The following is a 16593-nucleotide window of genomic DNA, read 5'->3' as shown; positions in this document are numbered from 1 at the left end:
GTATTGTCTCTTAATTTATCCTCTTCCCTGTCTTTGTCAGAAGAAGGAGCATTGTCAGCTGGGGAGTCAGGCAAAGTAACCCCCAACGTTTGTAGAGGAGTGACAGGCGTATCAAGTAATGATGAGGGCTGCAGTGTAGGGGTTTGTGAAAATGGCGCAGGCTTTGATGTCTTTGGCATAGAAATCGCAGGCACAGATGGAGGAAACCTGCGGTAGTAGTATTGGAGCATTACTTGCAAATTGGTCACCCGAGACAAAGGCACATGAATGGAAGGTTCTAGTTGGCCTTGCATTGAATACTCATCTTGGTATTGCTCTGAGTGTTCTCTTGCAGATTATAATTGATCCTCATGTTCATACTGCTCGTCATAATCATCGAAGTCCTGGTATTTGACATGTAGTTGGGATGGGCTACGAGCCAGCCCACAGGAGCCTCGTTCTCCAGAGTCATCATCCTCATCTAAGAGCTTTGCAGGTGCGTAGGGCAATACCTTACTTGGTGAGGTGTAGGCTGGAAGAATTGTGTCTGCAGAAGAGGTATTCACTACAGGGACTAATAAAGACAATAGAGGAAATGCCAGCTTTGCCTTAGTTTTCACTGTTGACCAGGGCCGGACTGGCCATAGCGGGCACCGGGCAATCCCCCGGTGCGCCACACGGGTGGGGGCCGATTTTGGGCTCCTGGAGGCCGTTTTTGTTACAGGGCCGAAATCGGCCCTGTAGCGAAATCGTCCGAAAACCGACCCAGGCAAAGAGCTCGGCGGCACCTCCAACCCCCCGAGTGGGGAAGGGGCCGGCCGAGCACTTTGCCAGGGCCGGTTGTGGTTCCCAGTCCGGCCCTGCTGTTGACGTTGTATCTGGTCTGTAGTCGATGGTTTCTTTATTGACCATATCATCGTTGCTGACTCCCTTGTTGACGGTATAATCGTCGATGGCATCAACAGGGTCAACGTCGACAAGTCCATCGTCAACTATATCAGGGTGGATGAACCCATTGTCGATGGTATTATCGTCAACGAGACCATTGTCGACGGTATCATCCTCAATTGCAGGGTCGACGTCACATGGGAGTGCGCCAGCGAGGACTGTGCCGTCAAGGGGATTTTTGTCAACGTTAACTTGAATAGGGAAGTCATCTGAGGAATCTTTGTTGACAGCCGCTTTAGTATTGTTGCCATTATGATATTGTCAATGAAAGCAGTGAAGAGGAGATGATCATAGGAGATGATGGTGTGGTAAACATCGAAGTTGGTGTTGTCACCATTACTGTAGACACTCTCTTCGCCAAAGAAGTTGTACTGTTGTCGAAAAGAATACAAATGCGGAGTTTGACGCGTTCTTCAAGGATTTCCTCATTGACAGTAAAGACTGTGAAGCACGTTTGGGATGTGCTTCTTTCAGGGAGGACAAGGTAGGTTCAGAATTTACCTTTTCTGTGATAATTGTCCCTATTTTGAGGGAGAATGAAGGTCCTCATGCCTTTTTGTGCGCTCCGAAGTTGTATGCTTTGCCTTTTTCATTGCCTTTGAAGGTGGCTCTGAGGAGACCTTTTTTTTAGATCTTTCTCTCTTGAGGGAAGTTGAAGTCTTTGAAGACTGATCACGATCTTCCTCAGACAAAAGGCACTCCTTAGTTTTTAGCTTTTAAAGCCACAGTAAAAGTCTACCTTCCTGTTCTTTTAAGGTTTTCTGTTAAAAGGTGCAACAGATTTTGCAGTCTCTCACCTCATGCTCCGGATAGAGGCTATATATACATTCCTTATGTGGGTCATCCGAATGGAACTTTTTCTATCCACAAGTGTCACAGATATTTGAATAATCCTCTTTTGGAGAGTTGGGACATGTTTTCCAGTCAGAATATGTAGGTAATAGGATAAAGTAGTCCACTGGAACCGAGAAAAAGCTAGCAGATTTAGCAGAGCTCAAAGAGACTCCTTTCAGTAGAAAATATGAGGGATTCAGCCTCTCCTGGGATTGGTCTGGAGGGTGCTGTCGCTTGATTGGCTAAAGTTTGTAGTGTGGTCCTTTTTTTAAAAAGAACATAGATAAGCTATGAAACCTATGGTTCATTGCCATTCTATCTATTGTAGTAATGTACACTGCTTTATTATAGAACCGTGTGACTCCCACTTCAATGACGGGAATGATTCAAGCATGTGACTCAATGAAAGATCCTATAATGGAGAATCAGTGTTTACAACATCAGTGACAATCTCATGATAGAGATGCCACTTTTCCTTATAAAGTGAGAGATCAAAAACATGAGATCTAAAGGAAGGAAAAATGACCAGTGGCTGATCAGCAAGTAGATAAGTTCAGATAGAAAAAACAGTCAGAAACAAATAGCATGATAATTGAGTAGGAGACCTAAAACGTAAGCAAAGCCACATATTGAGAGATGGAAGAGAAGCATGTCAGTATGTGACACTGAAGCAACAAATGCAATTAAGTGATAAACTTGAGTGAGTCAATGTCAGAGGAGACTAAGGGAACCTTGAGCAAGAAGCAATCACCACTGGAAGATATTAGTCTTGGAACTACCAGTGTAGCCAGTGAAGATCATTGATCAGAGATAAAGAACAATAAATGACTCAAAGAAAATAGCCAGTGACAGACAAGGACTAAAAAGCAACACGAAATACGGGCAATCATATCAGCCATGACAGATGAGCAGAAGACATACAGCCAGCAACCCTGGAACAGGAGTTTCCTTCCTGCACAAAGATTGTTTAGTAACTGTAATCCAGGCCAGTATCCTATGACATTATTCTAAAGGTTTGATCAAGGCAACGTTCCTTCTTGGGCACTATTCTGGGGCATTTGTCACAGGAAGGCTAATATCCTGGATACTGTATTCTGAGGCATTAGTAGAACTTTCTGTAAAATCTACTAGCAAAATGTGTTCACAGAATATTTGTCTCCAGAATAAACGTGCAACGCTATAATGGGCCACTATCCTAAAATATTCTGGGCTGTTTCCGTTATGAAGTTGGGTACTATTAATACTATCAGCACAGTATTCTGAGGCATCTTTCTGCATTTTAATGCATTTCACAGTTTCTGAAGTTAGAATTGCTGCCACAGTATTCACAAATTTTCTCGCACAGAATTCTGAGGAATTTTCATTATAGTTCAAGATTCTTATAAAATAATTCATTCCATAAAGGTCCAAAAAATGAAAAGAAAATCAAAGTAAAAACAGCAAGTAAAAAAGTAAATAAACTGAAGTTGAATACTGAAGTAAAATAAAAAAAAACAGAATGAGACTTGAATATTAGTTTTTCATTGCGGCCACCTCTGACAACTTCTGTGCTTAAAATCCACAGTAACTTTCTGACTAGATGATTCTAAACACATATACTTAAAATAAGAGCCCAGCAGAGCCATTAAACCTGTAATAAAGGGGGTAATCATCTATCTCTGAAGACAGGTCTGCTAGGATGCCGTGTATGAAGCCCCAAAACTTTGGGCAGACGACATTATGACAGTAACAAAGATTATAACCTGAACACAAGTCCACCTGCCAGCTTTGTTAGTGTGCCTTACATCAAGGTGTTGTGTATGTGAATGAAAGGTATGAAAAGTTACAACCCTCTTTTGAAATGCATAGTATGCATGAAATTGCTGGGGAAAGGCGAAGACAAAGAGTGGTGCATGATAAAGCTTTTGATCAACTAATAGCCCTTGTCAGGTCCTGTTCCCTACCCTCATTAGCTGAAGATACTGTCTGGCACACTCATGATAAGGATAACGAACTGCAACGTCAGTCAAATCAAACTGCCTGCAGTCTTTGTCTGGGGAATGGTGCTATGTATGAGCCTGATGGAAAGAAGGCTGAAGCCTGCATAGGTCACCATATGTTATATAGAGAGGCTGGAATAGCCTAGGTATCTATCACTGCTTAAACAAAAGCAGCGCACAGCCCAGTCTGTTAATGGTGCGTTTTTTAGTTTAACAAATGGTTCATTAGACAAACAGATTTTTTAGGTATCATCTGTGACAGCACATGCGCTCTTTCTTTCTAGAGAAATTGTTTACAAGAAAGGGTTTGGAAGCCCAACCATTGATTACCATTCATTGGCTTCATTGTTGCACTTATTTGCTGCCTTTTAAGTGGTCTGGGCATGCAGGGATCATTTCCCCTTCTGCGAGAGATATTGTTTAGTAGAAGGGGCTTAGTACCCACCCATTACACATGTTGGCTTCACATCCTCTTCTTTCGTTGGAGCATGCACCAAGGACTGTTTGCTTCATCTTGATTAGGGTCCTTCTGCTGCTGGCACTGTGATTGAGGTGCTATTTTCATTTTGTATTATCTTCTCCTGTCTTTCTTGTTGCGTATTCCCTCTCATTCCTTACCATTCCTTGTCCTTGCTGTTTCTTCCCTACCATCCCTGCTGTCTGTGTTGTTTCTTCCCTCCCATGCCCCACCCTCCTGTTATCCCTGTTACATCTTCTTACCCATCCCCCACCCTCCTTTTGTCCTTCTTGCCTATTCCCTCCTCCCCACCACCCTTCCCTTGGCAGTGGTGCCCCTCACGTTCATCTGCCACAAGAAAACAAGGCAATATGAGGCGGCCAGCGCTGGCTACGTCATATTGCTTTTTTAGCTACCGTTCAAGCTTCAAAGTGCAGTTTTTAACTTTTAGTCATGCTGCACAGCAGCCACACTGCTTTACAACATGGCTAAAATACATTGACAATGCCAATTGCTCTCACATAGATGAGACCTATGGGTCTTGTCATTGCTTTGCTATTCATCTGGCCATTTCATTTGATTTAATATGTGTATGTATTGAGAGTGCCCAGCTGTGACTGAGTGTGCAGTTTATGTTAAGTAAACAATCTTTTAGTAAAGGACAAAGCGCAAGGCACACGAGTATGCGCAAAAGGAAAAGCAGGAGTAGACATTGTAAAATGTGAACCATTGGTGGCTTATATTTTTTCTTTTAATTCTTTTCAGGCTATGTGAGAGTAACTATGAGACCGTGAAAACTCTAGGAGATTTGGATTAATATATTTCTTATATTTCATGTCACAGATGTGTGTGTATCTTTTCCTCTTGCGTTGAAGTTAAAATAAAACTGTAGGCACCACTCTACCATGTAGGTGCATAAAAGTTACAGAACATTTATATTTCTTTGAACAAAGTTTTTCAGGAAGCATTTTCTGTTTATGATTGTGAATGTTACTGCTGCAAATTTGCTTGGCATAACATAATACGCAAAGTTTCAGGTGTAGCAGTCCTAGGCTGGACTCACAATCATTACTAGATGTGAGACGTCCATTTTATGTGTGGAGAGAGAGTGTCACTGAGGCCAATTAATGGTCTCTGAGAACCATGTGAGGATGTCTGAGGCACTGTTGAGGGTGTCTACTGAGTATGCCTGAGCGACAACTGAAAGACTGCAAGAACTAACTAGAAGTCACTGAAGTCGGACTAGGTAGTTTGAGTGCCACCTGACAGTGTCTGAGGGTCAGTTGACCATGTCTGAATGTGCCCTATAAGTATCTAGGGGCCTCCTAAGTGTTTCTGAGGAGGTGCTGAGCGCCACCTGAGGGTTTCTGAGGTTGGGGTTACTGTCTGTCAGAGCGAGCTGAGAGTCACTGAATGTCAGGTCCTGGTGCCTTAGGGCCTAATGTTTTTCTGTCATGACCAGATAACGGTGCCCAATGGCTAATTAAACATGTCTTTGATCTTTGACAGCCAACTGATGGTCTCTCAGAGCGGATTGACTAAAGATCCACATGCAGGCAAGCCGTGATACGCTGGTTGGAAGGTTCCTCTATAATCTTGGCCTGCCGGGGAGTAAAATACCTGGCAGAAGTAAGGAAACTTTTACGGCAAGCTAATCTGGAGGAAAACAAAGGAGAATGACCAATGCAGGCATGGGCCTAGCTGACTCATTTATGTAATAAATGGACTGAATGTAAAATTAATTAAGAGACAACTTACTTAGCAGGACCTCAGAAGTTGGCTTTTAAAATAAATTTTACACTTTACTGTATAACCGCACCTTTTTCCAGGAACCTGATATTTTAATCAGGGCTTCTAATTATCCAGCTTGTTGCTTTTAAAATACTGATCGTAAGGTCTAAAGCCCTATCATGGTTCTAGCAATGAAAATGATGTATTCAGTAAATGTCTCTATAATGCATTTATATTATATGCCGATGGTTAAGCACCTGCACTTTATATAACAACCAACGGGATCCCATTAAAATTGTCTGGTTTTAATCGTGAATGGAAAGATATATTTTTGGGGAAATTTGTAAAGATTTGAATTAATCAGATACAATAAACTATGACTAAAGATCTCTTAAGGCCAACTAAGGATGCTCAAGGGCCAGCTGGGGTCCTTGATGTCTGTTGATTACCTCTGAGTACAAGCAGAGGGTAAATAAACAAAGGAAGAGTGTCCGTCAGACAAGCGTTCAGAAATGATTATAGCACGTGAGATCGAGGCCAGTTGTAAGTGGTAATATGGCAAGGCCAATTTCAAGAAAAAATGCAGTATTTTTTCAGGAAACCCTCACTCACCCTAATGGTGACATGCTTCATCATCGGGTCCACCGGGAGAGATCGAATACCTCCCCGGTGTGCTGCGACGCCAGGCGACTGCGGAGCTGGTTTTTTTGTGAGGGTAGGGGGTGAAAAAAAGTGGTGAATTTAAAAATGTCCAGGGTTGTACCAAAAAATCATTTATTGGCAGGGAAAGTTAAAAATAGCACTCTTTTTTCCATTTCTTTCCTCTTCTAAGGAGAGCCTCAGTCATATTTTGTGACATGAAAGTTAATCTAAATTAAAGGGAAAATGGAAGGATGCGGAAGTGCACATGAAGGGAGCTAGGATGAAAAGGATGGAGGTCAAAATTTCAACTTTGCTCGAAAACATTTGGAATTGTGATTTTAGCCAATTTCTCTTTGAAACTGTGCTATAAAAAGAAATTTTGGCTGAAAATCACTGAGGAGGTCTTGGCTCGCCTGGCTGACCATCACTGTTCTACAAATCGTGCTGCAAAATTAAACTGATATTACTAGGTGAGAACCCAGTTTACTCCTCCACCTGACCCCTATTAGCAATTTGCATTAGTTTACTTACTTGATTCAGTTTCACCTGCGCTGTATGCCCCACCTGTCTCAATGTTCTACCCTGTCTCCTTCGCGTTAGGTGCCAGAGTTAAAGAAAGAAAGTCTCTACCTGAAGATAACTACAGACCCCTCCTCCACTTAGGTAAAGTACTGCAGTTAAAAATGATGATAAGCACTGTCTATGTCGCCCCTTGAGTAAAACAAGAGCGATAAAGAGGATTGGGAGGGTTTACTCTCAGGAACCTATTTGTGTGAGGTGCTAGTGCTAAAGGAGACAGGGTTCAGTCATTGAAGTCAACTACTGACCTAAAGCAGCTGGGGTACCAGTGATAAAAGGGTCATGCTTTGGGGCAGAAGGTGCAGCGGAAAAACGAAATAGGTAAGATTTTCTAATCAGTGGTCCCCAGTCACTGGTAGGGGATTGGTGGGTCAGATGAAGAAAGGAACACTTTATGGTGCCCACACTGATAAGCTATAGGAGATGGTGAGGATGGAGCTACTCTCCATAGCTTTCCTTATGCTAGGCCGCCCACTCAGCTTAGGTGCAAGAGATGACGAACGGTGAGAACTAAGTTGCAGATGAGGAAGAAGAGGGGGCATTCTCAGGAGCCTCCATTTGAAGCCTGAAAGTTTTATGTAACACTTACCTTTGCAGGTTTTCCTGTCAGGCTGCAGCATGAACCCCATCGGGCAGCTGCAGTGCACTCCTGTGGCAGCATCATGACACTTGCTGTCGCAGCCTCCATTATTCACAGCACAGGTCTCTACACGATGGGAGGTCAGAGTCGCAAGGGAAACAAAAAAAATCAAAACGTTAAGTTAACTCACACATCTAGTGGTCTAAAATGTTTTGCCAGGATGTGTGCATTAGACAGCCTTGAAATCACATAAAAACCTGCAAACCCAGGGAATGTTACACTACCCTCTTATCCTTTTCAAAATGGACTTCACCATAGGCTCCTTAACATAAGTGCATTCTAGTGAGTGTCCCCAATATATCATAATGGGAATAGATTGAACAAGGAGTTAGAAAGCAAAAAAGGGTGTTTTTTGCAGCCTCCTACCCCAGAAGCTAAAGTAATAAGGAACGAGGTAGCACGCCATGGAGTGCTGCCTTCAGCTTCTAACACCCAAGGTTTAGAAAATGAAAGGCCAGATAGCAAACAAAGGGGTGCAGCCGTCAGTCACTTCACTTGCATCAGGGATCCACGAAAAAGTTGTGTGTTGCAGCATACCACAAACTGTTCCTCTAGTGACTGGCAACCAAACCACAAAGGCGAAGCATCAGCTAAGAAATACTTAACTACGAATGACAGGACTCTCGTTTAAAGCCCAACAATTGGGTTCCCAAGGCCTGGAGGGCCAGCTAACCTCAATGGGATTCTCTAAAACCAAAGGCTCTGACTTAACAGGTAATAGAGGTTCTTTCAGAGGAGAGTTACCGGAGCCTCAGCACTTGGGTTCCGGAGATACATGTTTAGATAAGTAAAAGACAGTCATATAAAGCACCATTCTATTCACAATCTAGGCACTTGCACACTCAATCGAGTCATGTGCTCTAAAGCCAAGCTATCACTCTGTCCTCTACACATGACCCTGTGTATCATTGTGATGTAAGTGCACTGTCTAGCAGATCCGAAATTCGCCCAATTTCAGTTAAAACTCCCGATGAGTCCAGGAAAGAGCCCCACGCATGCCCTTATGGCCTTCCTAGTTTGGCATTAGTTGTGATTTAGCGACGTAGGAATGGTCTGATAAAAAAAAAACCTGAACAAACAGACGCCTCCCGCCTTCACAACAAGCACTGAAGAGCCTTTCCTGGCTGGATTCCGAGTCTGGAAACAGCTGCAATCATTCCAGAAAACTGCACATGCTCAATCTTGTTGGTTGAAGGCACTAGTTTATCACATACAACGTAGGCCATACACACATACAAATGCGGGCGCAGAGACACAAACACACTCGAGGGAGTAGAGGCATAACTAGAGGCGACTTCCCTCACGCACAGGAAAATGGTAGAGCGAACAACTGGGAAAGTACAAATATAGCAATTCTAGAAGTGCAGCCTTTCTGCCCGTAGAAAAAGCACAGGATGGATGGAAGTCTCCTGCATCTACATGCATCGGGGCCATTGTGGGCACCTGTGGCAAAAGCTTTTCTACCACGGTCAGTATGCACCTCACACACACAAACCTTGATACAGCACAGTGGGATTATCTTTCAGGCACACAGTTTAGGGGCAGCTGAGACAGCAATGGAGGCATGCACAACGCAGCAAAAGCACACGTCTTCATAGCAGAAAGAAGAGCATCAGTTTAGGGAGCACCAAACGTACCTCACAGATGGAAAACGTGCAATATGAACAGCAGCAGTGCAAACATCCACGTCACAGTAAAAAATGTGACAACAACAAGAAACACTTTCCTCGAGCGCATAACTGGACCACAACAGACAGCAGAAGAACATTTTCCTAAAAATATTGTCCTCTGATCCTACATGGCAAGTAAGAGAAGTTCTAGAACTGTTCATTGCACGCACAGTAGGGACAGCAGCAGAGCAAGATTCGCCCAAATATTTGGCACAGGTGCAGCAAATCAAGCTTCCTCGGCATGGGAAGTGCCCACTGTGAATGGTTCACTGGAACTCCCGCAAAAGGCAATAAAATCCGCAGTGCAACAGTCCCTCACACAGAACAGATACATCATAGACAGCAGCAGTGCTAACATACCTTGGATATAGGACTCAGCCGGGCAAGAGTCGCTCAGATCGGCCAGACTGAGCTTTGCGGTCACATGATAAGGAGAGCACATGCAGCAGCAGTGCAAGTGTGCCTCACCCTACAGAACGGGTAAAGCACAGGTAACAGCAGTGCATGCTTCTCTCTTACGCAGAAATATGCTTCAAGAAAAGGCAGGTCACTGGTTTGTTCAGTGTGTGCAGTTTGGGCCACATTATCGATGCATAGTTCCTTCTTTTCATAACCCATTCATGGGGGCATCCCTCAGTGGTTGGAAAGGAGCGCTGACTCCAGGATTAGTGATCACTGACTCAAAAGTCGAATGGACATGTTTCTTTAACATGGCATGCACTTTTTCTGAGACTCCCTCTTAACCATTACTGCATATGTGCCTGGGACTTTTCCGATGCAACTGTAGCTATCTAGTGGTGTAGTCAAATAATGTGATGTATTGTAGGACCAGTGCACAGACAGTTCAAAGTGACCCAATCTCACAGGCACCATACTAGGGGAATGCCCTTATTAACAAGCATCTCTCTAGAAAGTCCCCAGTTCAATCTCGGTATTTTCAGGCCTAGAACGTCTACACCTAACTCGAGTTCGACGGGCCCTCTAACTGACTAAGTCTCAAATGTGACTTCTGCTGAGTGTGCGAGGACGGTAGGAATGTCTTCCATATGTTGTTTAGGGGCACCCTTCCATGAGGGACTGGATGAGTATTGTGGGGAACAAATAGTATTAACAAATAAAGCAAAGAATCCTCCTTCCTCAGGCCTCCGCATAAGATACACTCAAGTTTCTCTGAGGACGGAGGAGTGTGTCAAGCTTGGTTAGTGGTGCAACCTCTCAAATAATCGAATGGAAAAATGCTTTCTCATGAGCTATATTTCCCCACCACCCACGTATAGCCCAGTACTGCTGCGTAACATTGCTCCGAAATGTAAGCTTTTACAGTTGGGTAATTAGTAAACAATAAGTAGTAATGAAACACAGACTTCAGCCTGAGCACGCGGGTCGGCACACCCACTATCTAGCAGCATACATATTTAAACTAAATAGCGTTAGCATTACCATATGCTAGTTTGAGCTACAGACACAGCTCTAAGTAGATGTAGGCATCATGCAAACATCAAGTAAGTCTAGACATCACATACATTCTGCGTTAGTCAGGCATTTTTCTACACCTGAGTAGGCATGGGTACACACTCAACCAGTCTAACATGAAGGATCGTTGCGCTCAAATATTGCAGGACCATTAAGGTGCCATTTCTAGCCATTGCATGAAAACGATAGGCCCAGTGAACATCACTCAAACCTCATCTACAGTTGAAAATAATGGTTCTGGCACGCTTAACATTGGTAAAGCGACGGATCACGTCGGCAGGTGCCCGACGATGGTCTCACCACTAGTATGCTTGTGTCATCCTGCCTCTCCACTCACATACCTACTTTTAATTGCGCTGCCCCACCCCTGAACTCTTTTCTGTTTTCTTGGAAGGGGAGGTTTCAATGGGGGCGGACTGCGACCTGAAAGTAAAACTGTGTTCTGCTGACAGGGCCCACTGCCAGGTTTGTGGATTGTTTTTGTAGACCGTTAGGGGTTACACGTTCAACTGATTTTGTTTTTCGACCTTCGACAAACTCCCTCATCCCCTCTTGTGATTCTTTTTTTTTTACTATGAATTCAGTCCAAGATTTAGATTTTGATCTGCTTTTGCCATTATGCTGGGACTGCTAGGTTTCTTCTATGCTATTTTCAGGTTTCATATTTACTCTCTGTTTCTCTTGCCCTCTAAGGAATGTCTAACTTCTGCCAGTCCATATAGCATGTCTTCCACCCTCATGGTAATGTATGATCTTGAATGTTCATGAGAATCCTTTTCTTCAGCACCTCCTGTTGCTTGCACTTCAATTGTGTAGTTATACAGCCAGGGAAACTAAGGTCAGTTGCATAATGTGCTATCACTAGAAACATCTTACAACAATATCTGTTTACCACAAATGCTCTGGTTATAAATAACACTGCTAACCCTAGCTGCAACCTCTGAAAAGCTGATGGATTAATACAGGGTATCAAGATGTATTATAATTTTAAATAATTTACCTTGCAGTTACATGGGAGGTGAGAGGGACGGGGGAAGAAAGCTCCTACCTTTTTAAGACAAATGTCACCCTTTAGAAGGAAGCTATGTCTTCATTGAAAAATAAGAGGAATTTTGTAGAACTTGATGGAAAAAGAATTCTTGATCTGCACGTGGGTTCTAGGCAAGCTTAACTTTCCTGCTAATACTCCACTTTTGGATGCTTGGACATTACAATCTGATCCCCACTCAATCCATAAGAGTACCTGAAATGGCCCTTGTCAACAGACCTGGACATGATTCTCAGATATTTCTGTGATCCACCCACTCGAAGACACGTCCACAAACGTGTACAGTCAACAAATCTGCCAAAAGATTACGTTTTCACTGCAAAGGATCCGCTTACAGTGTCTCTGCATCCCGTTTCCAATATAGTATCTATCTGTCCTTTCTGATGCTTTAAGCATTATTTGTCACTAAATAATGCTATCCCACAAGAACTTGTAGAAAATGAAAACTTTGACTTGTCTTGTAAATGGATCACTTTTAACTTACAGTCTCTCCATAGCTCATGGCTTGAGTGCAGGTTTGTTCTTTGCTGCACTTGCCATTAAAACTAGGCACATGCAAGCTTCTTAACATGAGCTCTCTCTATGCTCTGCTCTTTCCTGCACTTGCTTCCCTGAGCCTCTCCACCTTTTCTTACCGCTCACCTTGACCGCTCTGATCTGTGGCTCATCGAGGACCTCATCTACGTAAGGTACATAAAGTAGGACTTGGGGAGATGCACTTCTTTTCAATAAAAGACGGCCTGGGCTTCACAGGGGATGAGGTGAATGGGCATCATTAAAGCCAAGGAATGCTGAGGGTGGCCGTGGGTGGGAGGGAGTTTTCTGGCTACATGCTTTCTCTTCTGATACTTTGTGTATTCCTGCGTGACTCAGAATGTAAGTAAAAGGCATAAAGTGACTCACCGAGCCACACATAGCTCAGCGAGCGAGGGTTGAATCTCACAAGAAGAACAAAGCATTCTCCTCCCAGTCTGCAGACAGTGTGACACATCCTGATTACAACGTTTAAACAAGCTGCAATCAATGCACCCAGGCATCTCCCTCAAACAAAACACTACATTTCATAAATCTGATGGAAATTTCAGTTACAGGAAATGCTGCCACAACAAAGCATTTTATCTTATTCTGTCTACACACGGTAGTTCCTGTAGGTTTGTCGAACCTCATAAACTGGATATGGTCTTAAGCAATGATTAACAACAGCTCTTCCAATCCTGATCCCTTCACTACTTACCGGACATACTTTGGTACAGAAATGTATAAGACTGGGAATCTTAGGACTATGTGGTTTGTTCAGGTGATGGTGACATTTTAAAGTCATGCAAGTCCAAAGTGCACATCACTATTTCAAATGATGAGTAACCCAGATATGATGACAGCTCTCTTGGGGGAGACTGTATCCATCTGTCGGGGCTCACATACACCACATTTTCATTGGCTGCATTTTCCAGTGAATTAGGGCTCATTTCATCACAAAGAGTTTCATCTATAGGATACTCCTTCATTGACAGCAGTGCACTTAAAACCTAATACTAGCAGACAAAGGTGAGTGTTCCAGCACTGGATAGACCCCAGGCACATGCAGTTCAACTGCGACAAACTCAGGCACAGTTCTCATTCCACTGCTTCATATTCAAGGCGGATGTTACTGGCAAGTGAAGGGAGGCAGAGTTGGGGTGTGTATAGCACATCATTAACGAAATATAAATGAGAACAGTGCGTAATTCCTTGATCATAGCGGCATAGAGCTCAGCTCCTTAACAACATTTTGTTTGGACAGCCGTGCCGAAGCAGCAAAAAAGGGAAAATCTAAAACTGTGCTTAAAAGATAGCATGAATCTAACATACATACAACAGTTTATCTAGCACGTCTTTGGGCACACCAGGGCCCTTCTCTTCAATGCCGGGGGGATCACCAACAATTCCACCTTAATGTTCACTTTTTCCCACCACACGCTGGTGAAAGCACAGCATTTATCAGAAGAGCTGGCACAGTGGGTGTACAGAGGGGCAGTAAACAGGCACTGAGTGCACTAGAATCACCATGATGATAATTATTGTTTGATGTAGTGTTCTACTAGTTTGATCAGGAGGGTTGAACCATCACGACGTGAAGAAGTAGCTGAGATGGAAATAAAAGTGGGGGCTGTCACTGACTCAGATTTGCAATCCAGCATACCTCATCCTCCTGTTAAAGAAGAAAACAACGTATTCCTGTCGAAGGAATAGCCATCCCATGTTGCTGAACATTCTGGTGAAGGCTCTCAAGCATGCTTGTCTGTGCAAAGAAACTACTGAGGGAGACAATGATTGCTCCCTATTAACCTTCTTCATGCCAGACACATACTCGTTCTTGATTTTAACATGTAGTGCCAGGTAATCTGCAGACTTGTCTGGCAGTAACAGGACATGGGATTAGGAACATACCTGGAGCTGTAGTTGTACCCACAGCAGTCTTAAATTGGCAAACCTATTCCCTTCATTTTGAGAGATGCTTGGGTGAAAGCCCTTTGCCTTTAGAAATTATAGCTGTAGCTACTGCAGAGTAGACCAGGAGATTACTATATAAGAAACAAGGCTCACGTCTGGGAGTCTCAGATTTAGATATAATGCTTTTCAAAAACAAAATGAATTTGTGGCATGTTCAAAGTTAAGATATGTAGCCATACACTGGAACCTCCATAACTAAGAGGGATTGGCTGTACTGAGTCTACCCATAAAACCGTGTGAAAGGAGATCTGCTACTAGTGAAAAGGCTACATTTTCTTCTCTCAATCTAACCTGCAATTGAAAAAAATGGTGTATTAAAACCCTTTCTATTAAGGACATTAGGGTGACCTAACCAAGAAAGAGAGCAACCTGGAAACCTTGATAGATTTTTTCTGAATAAAAGATTGACATATAGGTAAAGAACCAGGTTTTTGGGTGTGAAAATGTATATTACTACTAACAATTCTTAGCACCGACATGCTACCCTAAAAATAGTACTAAAGGATTTTGAATATGAAAGGATCCTAACCAGCTCTAATCAGATAATCACGTAAGAAGAAACAATAGTATTGTTATTCAATTTCTGTCAAGTCAAACAGAACTATAAAAACTCATCAGGAGGAACAACACAGAGATTCCCAACATCAAGGTCAAAATGAAGCTTCTTGGCACGGGTTCTCATTAGCACAGATCAACTCTGGTACTGAAGAAGCATGACTTCTTTGTCAAAACACTACTTTTTGCAAATTGAAAACTTAATATTGGTGCTAGTGAATAGCTTTTCTAGGTTATTTTTTAAAACATTTTACATTCATGAGACTTAATGAAATGTTAAATGAAATCTAGAGGTGTCAAGGAGGGTCCACAGCAGATGCCGATCCCAATATCTTGATGGCACCTTTTCACCATTGTACCAATGATTGGAATGGTAAGACAGAGAATGAGTATCAGTAAGATATTGTGCCATAACTTGATCCATTTGAGGACAAAAAACAAGGCAAATTACTACTTACCAAGACCAAGTAGATGTGACGCGCGGCATCTAAATGAAAAGGTCGACTGACCTTCTCAAGAGTTGATTGAATAGCCTACTTAAATTCATGGTACCAAGGTATAAATGGACTGCTAGTGAAAGTCATGGCAACCCTTTACCATACTGCAATCAATAGTAAAAGTACCTGCGGTACGATCCACCAGGGTTGTCAATCTCCTGACCTGAAACTTTCCCCTTGCGGAGGACTGTTTCTCTGACAATTGAGGGACATGGATATGAAGACCTGACCCTCAGAACAGCATTGAGGCATTCTGCTGATCACCGTACAGAGACCTGCACAGATGCCCTGGGACGATTCCCCAGGCAGGTGACACAGGCAGTCACCCAAGGCATTGCTTGAATCTGGTTGCATGGGACATTCCCAAACATGATTACAGAGGGAACTGAGTTATATTTCGTCAGCTAATAAAAATAAGTAAATATATAAATAAAAATTGGCAGGGAGCTGGAATGTTAGCTACTGAACTGAACAGAAAAAAATAAATTAAAACAACAGTAAGACAGAAGAAATGGGATCGGGAGCCATAAACCTAAGCAATTCATCACAACACTCAAAGGTGGAAAAACAGGAAATGGGTTGGGGCAGTCCATGTTATACAGTTAATAGGGAAAGATGTTGTGTGCACAGGCATGACTGCGAATGAAGAGTCACTCTTTCACCTCTTAACAAAACAGGTGTATTTCTGTCCATGTCTGTTAAGACACGTTTATGCATACGGGGTGTCCAAATTAACTTGCACAGCAGGAGAAGAGTATGCCAGAATACCATGATGTATATGGCCCTTAGCTCGTAGCAGATAGACATCAAGTGGATGAAACGCCTCAGCCAGAAGTCCTATTGCTTAAGGGAAAGTACCCAGGTGCACATCAGTTCCGAGATGTATGTAACCCATCATTTGTGTCATATCTTGGCCTTACTCGTCTTTACTTATTGCAGATAATAGGTAGGTGTAGTTGACATCTCTCTTGTGACAAGTCCCAGATGGAAGTTTCTAAATATAGTTGACTCCTCCATATCCAGATAACCTGTTCACATATCACTTCACTTTTGGCAATCCCAATATGCCAG

General features: G+C 42.9%; 1 protein-coding gene across 2 annotated transcripts in view; it reads right to left on the bottom strand.

The window, feature by feature from the left end:
• Positions 1-16593, bottom strand: part of SCUBE3 (signal peptide, CUB domain and EGF like domain containing 3) — a 1095585-nt gene that overhangs the window by 294937 nt on the left and 784055 nt on the right. For both annotated transcript variants that reach the window (XM_086923234.1, XM_086923233.1), the window contains one exon: positions 7739-7855. In XM_086923234.1, the coding sequence (XP_086779360.1) occupies positions 7739-7855 (117 nt within the window). The remainder of the gene's footprint in view (positions 1-7738; positions 7856-16593) is intronic.

The sequence above is a fragment of the Lissotriton vulgaris genome, chromosome 5 (assembly GCF_964263255.1).
Source record: "Lissotriton vulgaris chromosome 5, aLisVul1.2, whole genome shotgun sequence".
Classification (NCBI taxonomy): Eukaryota; Metazoa; Chordata; class Amphibia; order Caudata; family Salamandridae; genus Lissotriton; species Lissotriton vulgaris.
This window is presented reverse-complemented; position numbering and strand designations above follow the sequence as displayed.